The sequence below is a fragment of the Telopea speciosissima genome, chromosome 2, assembly GCF_018873765.1.
Source record: "Telopea speciosissima isolate NSW1024214 ecotype Mountain lineage chromosome 2, Tspe_v1, whole genome shotgun sequence".
NCBI lineage: Eukaryota > Viridiplantae > Streptophyta > Magnoliopsida > Proteales > Proteaceae > Telopea > Telopea speciosissima.
The window spans coordinates 45,276,370-45,283,814 of NC_057917.1; the positions used below are offsets into that span (position 1 = coordinate 45,276,370).

Below are 7,445 nucleotides of genomic sequence, written 5' to 3' on the forward strand. Positions count from 1 at the left end.
CTCAAGTGATGACCAATATTTTAATAGTCGAACCCAAAAAGTGGCATTCCTGATATAACTGATACCTGTGAAGTGTATAAAGGTTGCGAACTCTCCGATCTGCATCCGGCGACAAATATTTTCCATTATCTCGATCAAGGTCCAATTGCAAAGGGAACTCATAACGATCATTTATCTGCAATAATGAAAATAACCAAAGAAATTAAACCATTTTCAGAAGAGAGCATCAAAAAGTGAAGGGCAAAATTATTCTCCCAAGCAAAAGATTAAAGAAATTCAGTTTCTTTTGTAATTCAGAAAAAAGATATTCAGTTCATAGCACAAAAACCAAAATATAATGGTTCAATCAAACACATAATGACCAAAAGGAGCGAACCCAACTGCTTACTAAAAATGCAGTATATGAAGCAACAATTTGAATTTTGACTTAAAATATAGTTTTATAGTTGACCCACTAGGACTCGACAATAAGGCACTTAAAGTTGCCAATCAAGGAGGAAGACCAAGGTGGCAGTGCTAGAAACCGAAATTTCAGACGAAACCTATACATTTTTTTCTGCAAGTTTCGATTATGGGAAAAGTGATATACCTCCAACTTTGAATCTTGCACAACATCTTCCGACGACGCAGCAAATCGTCACTTCCACTTTGTTCCCCTACTGCACAAGTACTTGTTCCAATCTTGTACAGCAGTGATTTGGCCAAGAAAGCACAAAAAATGGTTTTTCCAAGCTTCATTGGTGAAACCTATCGAAATGAGTGAAATGGGTCAAACTTTCGACCCATTTCGTTCGAAACTAAATATTTATATTACAGCCAAAGTAACAATTCAACCGAAATTTCGGTGAAACAAAACTTCGGACTGAAATATGACCGAAACCTCAAAATTTCGGTTGAAATATGTACATCTTTAAGTATTGCATGTGGTTTCGTTTCAAGCCTTTGCGAACCGAAATATTTTGCAAAGTTTCGGCAAAACTTGGAACCATGGCAGTGCCATGAGAGGATCTGTGCCAAATAGCCAGGAAGCAACACCCCTCCCCCCTTAAAAAAAAGCATAAATTACTGGGATACCTCTGAGCATGTTGTTTCTTGATTGCATAGCATGTTTCATGAAGCATCACACAAACACACACATTATTATATTATAAAGTTCAATTAAATTTAGTACTGGGACAGATAATGAATAACACATTCCATGATTTATAAAGTTCAATTAAAATTTTTATTGGGACATAAAATGAATAACATGTTTTATGAAGCATCACTAATCATGAATTCCATGAAGCAATCTCCTTCTTTTTGGGAAGAAGAGTAAATTAAAATTTCATTAGCGACAGTGAAAAGGCAAGCAATCTGTACAATCAGTTGCTGAATGAAGCACCTTCAGTTTGACACACACAGTCAAAGATTTTAATACAGATTATTATTAATATATATATATATATATATATATATATATATATATATATATATATTACCATAAAGATATTGTAAAGTTGAATTAAAATTTTTATTGGGACATAATGAATAATGAAGTTTCACAGTATGCAACACAGTCAAAGATTTTCATGGGATTTAATTAATTCATTTAACATTTATAGGTATCCGAAAATTCTAACTAGCAACCTACGAGTTAATTTTTCTCAATACAACCGTCAGGATCACAGTACTCTTAAGTCCTCATCCCAATAATAGAGGAAACAAAATTCAACCTCCTGTCGAATTATTTTGAACATATTAAATTTTTTTTTTTTTGTTGGGGGGGGGGGGGGGATCTATGGCTTACTATAAGCTGTCCTCAGTCTCATGGGATGACTTCACAAAGTGGAAGCTCTTATTTCTCTTCACAAATGGACAGAGTTCATAACTTAAATCATAATGATACTCAAGCAATTTCTTTCTCCTTTTCCTCATTTCACTTCACTAATGACTGAACAAAATAAACAGACATCAAGCAAAGATATAAACAGGGAAAATATACAGCAATTATACAAAACAAATCATGATATAGAATGAGATGCTGCATAAATACTAACCTTCACCATAGTGTCCCGCATAAAATCATACTCAAATCGTTTTAGCTGAAGCTGAAGGACAGGAGGGAAGTCAATGAACAGGACACCCTTCCTAGCATCCTGGAAAATCAAAATAACAACATTTCTTCTAAGAATCATCTTCAAGCAAGTCATCAGACATGATCATGTTTACGTCATTGTGTCATGCAATTAAATATAAAACTTATTATTGACTAAATCCAAAGCAAGTTGAATCAGCGCTCAGTAATCAACAAGAAGACATTAGAAAAGATAAAATTTCAAAGATATCTTTTCTACTCATCATTAGTGTCAGCAACTTCTGAAGGATACAACAGGAGTTTGACAGACCTAACGAGTAAGGATTGACTTGAGTCATTTTTTGACTCCCAAAACCAATCTAGTGTCTGATGCAGGATAGGATTTCTTATCGAAATAGCTCATCATAAACTCCTCAAACATATCATTGTGTGATGCAGGATAGGAATGGAAGACTCTGTAAACAGCGAGTTTAAAGCTTGATATGCTCACACATTACTATGTTGCTCACCATTAACAATGAACAGATAGCATCTTACCTGTAGTCCATGTTGCTCAGCATGATATTTGTTATCACCCTCAAGGCGTTCAACTTCCACGTACTTGTCAAAAGAAGCATAGACATCTCGACAGCCTTTGACATCAAGCTGAAGGTCTGTTGCACACATATATAGAGTTGACTATTGTAAGGATAAGGATTTAAGACCATACAGTTCTAACCTGGACAACTCAATACCGAAACTAAGACGCATACCATAAAATGACTCTTTCCTTGTAGACTTGTAGTCCACATTAATGCATTCAATGTAATTCATATGGTGCCCTTCAAACAACTGTTGTATTGTACCCTCCACAACAGTTCCCTGAGCCAATAGATTAAAAGCTAAGTACAAATTGTCTCCATAAATCTTGTAAAATTGGAAAAAAAAAAACAACCACAAGAAAGCACCTTCATTTTATCTTCCAGCTTTTCACAAAGAACTCTATTAAGTTCCTGTACATCATGTTGCATGAATGAATCATATGTGTCCCATCCAAAAGATTTGGTCAGCTCTTTCGTCGCAACACTGTTGTCACTGTACTGAACCTTATAGAATAAGCTCTGTAGAGCCAGGGGGATGCTCCCTGATGGCATATCATTCTCAGTTGTTGGCATATGGTATACAGCCTGAAACACCATATCAAATACAGCACTTTATTATTAGAAAAGTTAAATTGCAGGGAAAGGGCGGGGGGAAGCAGTAAGGGAAGACAGTATCAAGTGGATAGCATGAAAACCAAGTCACGGCTTGACCTTTCTAAAGTATGGGATATGGTACAAAGTCTGGAGGAGAGAATTCATGTAACAGGTTGCTCCTTGGTTCTTAAGTCCAACATAACCTGTTTCCTTTTTCGAGTCATATGTCCAATAATCCACAACCCTCCGGACAGCAACCTCAGCTTCAACTATTACTGTGTCATTCACAAGATATCCTCTACCAGGGTCATATAGTTCACTGAGAGGCATGAACGACGTAAAACCCCAGTCACTCTCTCGAGCATTGAATTGGTGCTGTGTATCTGCACAAAGTAAAAGACTGGAGTTATCACCAAATATACAGGTGTAACCAATACTCATTGCCCTAGCTCTTCTGCCAATAAGAAAGACCAATCATGCCAAGTCCAGATCAAAAGTCTTGGGGAAACTTTTCAGCAAGGTTTTTGTCAGGGAGGCAATAGGAGGTATATGGGAGAGTACAATAAGTAACAAATACATATGAGGGGAACTCTACAGGCGATAACATTAGAAAATTAAGACTGGTTTCCCAATCATGCATGAACATCTGTAACACAAATTTGGTCCAGAAGAACACCTTCCTCTACATAAGCAAAAATGTGGACAAATAAATTTATCCAACCAGAAAATATGCAGAGAATATGATGAAAGATGATACCTTTTCTAACTGTGTATTTGCTATGAATTTGATTAACCACAGCCAAGCTGAATTGAGCATATCTACTCCATCCGTAAGGCAAATTTGCCGAATCTGCAACATCTAGATACATGGACAAATGGTCCACGTTGTTTCCTTTTGGAAAAATGAGCACCCGCCTGCCCAAAGCAATGCAAGGGTCTGAGATTGATCGGATGGAACAAATTCAAGTACCCATCATGTTGCAAAAGAAATCAAACAACGTAATAGAGATCTACATACCATTTAAAACCCCCAACAAAGAAAACATCAGAGTAGTGTTTCTTGGTGTTCAACCTAGTAAAGTTGTCTATTGTCCACGTGAATCTCGACGATGGAGGATCCTCCACTGGCTGGTTTTCAACCGTACTTGCAGTCTCCGCTTGCGCAACTACTAATAAGTAACAGAGTAATCAGAAAAAAGAGAAAAACATTGAAACCCTAAGAACAGTTCCCACTACGGAACCCACTGTAACTCCCAAATCATTAAAAAATAATTTGAACCATGTTCAACGGATCAAGTTAAACAAATCTAAGAGACTTACAAACGCTACATCACAAAATTCACAGTACATGCTCATAACAACTAAAAGTATCACCTTCCATTGGCTGGGGACCTTCGGTGAAATCCGAATGAGGGACCAACATCTCGTCGTCTTCCTGCTGCAAAATGAAGTACGAATCAGAACTTGGATCAAGTAAAAACCAACCTCTGTCAATTGAATGAAAACCCTAAATATCGAATGAAGCTACAATGGAATTAGCGAAATTGAGAACTGAGTTCGATTCAGAACCTCCGAATCAGAAACAAAACCCTAGGACGCAAAATCGATGAAACTAAACTACAATACAGAGAGAACTAACGAGAGACTGATTGAAACACAAACGCAAATACGAAATGAAAATACCGATATCTAGGTTGAGACTCGAGAGAGAGGTAAAAAGAGAAAGGAAAGTCAAGAGAGATGATACATACATCTAGCGGCGGCGGGGTCATCATAGTCATGGATTGTGATTGATGTTTCGTCCGATCGAAGAATCCGTGAACGGCGGAGGACGATGAACTGCAGAGACAAACAGAGAAAGAGAGAAAAAGAGACAGAAAGGAGAGGAGACTCTGCAACGAGAGACTACCGAAAACTGGTTCCGGAAAATGGCCTTGGGAATTATTTCGAGGAGGGGTATATTTGGAATTTCAAAACGTAACAAAGAGGTTTTTTGAAGCTACTACACGTCTACAGTGTATATACTTGGAACGTTACGCCTAGGATCCATATCTCTACTACACCCGATTTATCTTCATCACCCTTTCCTTTTCCTTGTTAAGTTCTTTTACACGTTTTATTTATGGTGTTATGTATTAAATGGGGCCCATGGGGCCCATTACTTTATTGTATTTTTAGTAAAATACAATAAAGGTAGTCTACGGTGATCCATTGAACAAAATATACTCTTTGAATCTTTCTTGTATCTCACCTAGGGATGTAAACGGATCGGATTCGGCTCGGATAGTGCTATATCGGCATCCGCATCCGATTAACTTTCGGACGGATTCGGATAGTGCTAAACGGATAGAAACACGGATATGGATCGGATATTTTATCTGTTTACATGTAAATATAGCTTTTCGAATAGCTATAGCCTATCCGTATCCGTATCCGTTTAGCTTTCGGATGGATTCAGATAGTGCTAAACAGATACGAACCCGGATACGGAAACGGATTTCGACTATTTATTTACATCCCTAATCTCATCGTAGTATAGATTATCTCTTCTTCTTTTTTCCCTTCTTAAGATAAGAGGTAATGGTATTTACCAAAAACGAAAAAAATAAGATAAGAGGTAATGGTATCAAATTGGAACTAGAACCGAAAGTTAAAACCAGATCTAAACCAAATAATTGGAACCGAATCACAACAAATCAAATAGAATTTGGTTAAAATCCAGTCCAAAGCAGGACTTGGTTAGTTTTCTGATCCAACATAGGAACAAGCGGTACCGAATCGAATTTGGATATTAATATATTATAATACATTAATATAATATAATACTATTCTTGGTTTCAAAATAGGATATGTGGTATAAAAATAGATAATCTATTCCCCCTCTCCCCCCAAAAAAGATCTTGGAGATTGTAATGCTTACTCTCAAACTCTTCGTTTACACAGTAGTGATATGTTTTGTTTCGCTCTTCATCTTCAAATTCCTATCTAATGATCTAGAACGTAATCCTGGATGCGAGGAATAAAAAAATAAAAAAGGGGATTTCTTGATTTCCTTGCTTGATTTATGACCTCCTTATATTCCCCCCAAAACGGATTGGGAGCCGAGTCTTTACGAGAAGCCAGGGACAGAGTTGCCAATGAATCTGGTGAGGGCTAAACTGAACACCTAACAAATGTGTTTTTCCTTGGAGATGGAAAATTTGTCCACCAGGTTTTATTAATTTGCAAATTCTTCCTCAAATGATTAAAAGAATGAAATTGATTGATATTATGACAATACTAGGTAGTATAGATATTATTATGGGAGAAGTTGATCGTTAAAATGATAATTGATACGATAAAAACACAAGCTATCAATTTTTTTTCCAGACCGGAATCCTTAAAAGAGGACTATGAGCTCGTATGGCTGCTTGTCCCTATTTTTTCTCCTGTATCAGGAATCACTATAGGGGTACTGGTTATTGTGTGGTTAGAAAGAGAAATATCTACATAGATACAACAACATATTGGACCTGAATACGCTAGCTCTTTGGAAATTCTTCAAGCTCTAGCAGATGGAACCAAATAATTTTAATAGAATATTAATTTATTTTAATAATATTTCATTAGCTTATTGATTCGACGAGTCTAATGTTCTCTTTCGTCCGTATTCAACAAACTAGCTTGACAATTGACATGGTGGTTCGGCATCATTCAACTCGATGCGAAAGGTGGGCTTGCTTAGAAAGCAATAGCATTGAAAGGAATATCGATTCATTAGTAAAAAGTCTTCTCCCACTTTTGAATTGTCGAAACAAGAACTTTATGTAAGAGTAGAAGAAGCCCCAAAAGGAGACCTAAGAATTTTTTCGATAGGAGATTAGAGTGTTTTTCCTTGGAGATGAAAAATTAGTTCACAGGGTTTTATTAATTTGCAAATTCTTCCTCAATTAGTTAAAAGAATGAAATTGGCTAATATTATGACAATACTAGGTAGTATAGATATTATTATGGATGTTCTTCGAAATGAAACGAGTAGGTCCCCCTTACATTGATTGTAATATATGACAAAGGTGGTGTGTTGGAGTATTTCTATCGATTATAGTATATTAATACACTATAATATTAATATATATAATAGATATTTTACTAACATTAGATTTTATAATACTACTATATTATAGTATAATATATAATACTACTATATAATATAT

General features: G+C 36.2%; 1 protein-coding gene across 6 annotated transcripts in view; it reads right to left on the reverse strand.

Annotated features, from left to right (window-relative positions):
* Window positions 1-5,210, reverse strand: part of LOC122650179 (ubiquitin C-terminal hydrolase 13) — a 48,749-nt gene extending 43,539 nt beyond the window's left edge. Inside the window, exons 1-10 of one of the 6 annotated variants that reach the window (XM_043843503.1) lie at window positions 5,004-5,210; window positions 4,627-4,690; window positions 4,271-4,418; window positions 4,010-4,167; window positions 3,370-3,635; window positions 3,025-3,243; window positions 2,830-2,938; window positions 2,615-2,730; window positions 2,040-2,138; window positions 66-175 (exon numbers count right to left, since the gene is read on the reverse strand). In XM_043843503.1, the coding sequence (XP_043699438.1) occupies window positions 66-175; window positions 2,040-2,138; window positions 2,615-2,730; window positions 2,830-2,938; window positions 3,025-3,243; window positions 3,370-3,635; window positions 4,010-4,167; window positions 4,271-4,418; window positions 4,627-4,690; window positions 5,004-5,033 (1,319 nt within the window). In that variant the 5' untranslated portion in view covers window positions 5,034-5,210. Of the gene's footprint in view, window positions 1-65; window positions 176-2,039; window positions 2,139-2,614; window positions 2,731-2,829; window positions 2,939-3,024; window positions 3,244-3,369; window positions 3,636-4,009; window positions 4,168-4,270; window positions 4,422-4,626; window positions 4,691-4,935; window positions 4,965-5,003 lie in introns of those variants that run through there. The other 5 variants (XM_043843505.1, XM_043843504.1, XM_043843501.1 and 2 more) reach the window with 5 other exon arrangements.
* Window positions 5,211-7,445: the final 2,235 nt, after the last annotated feature.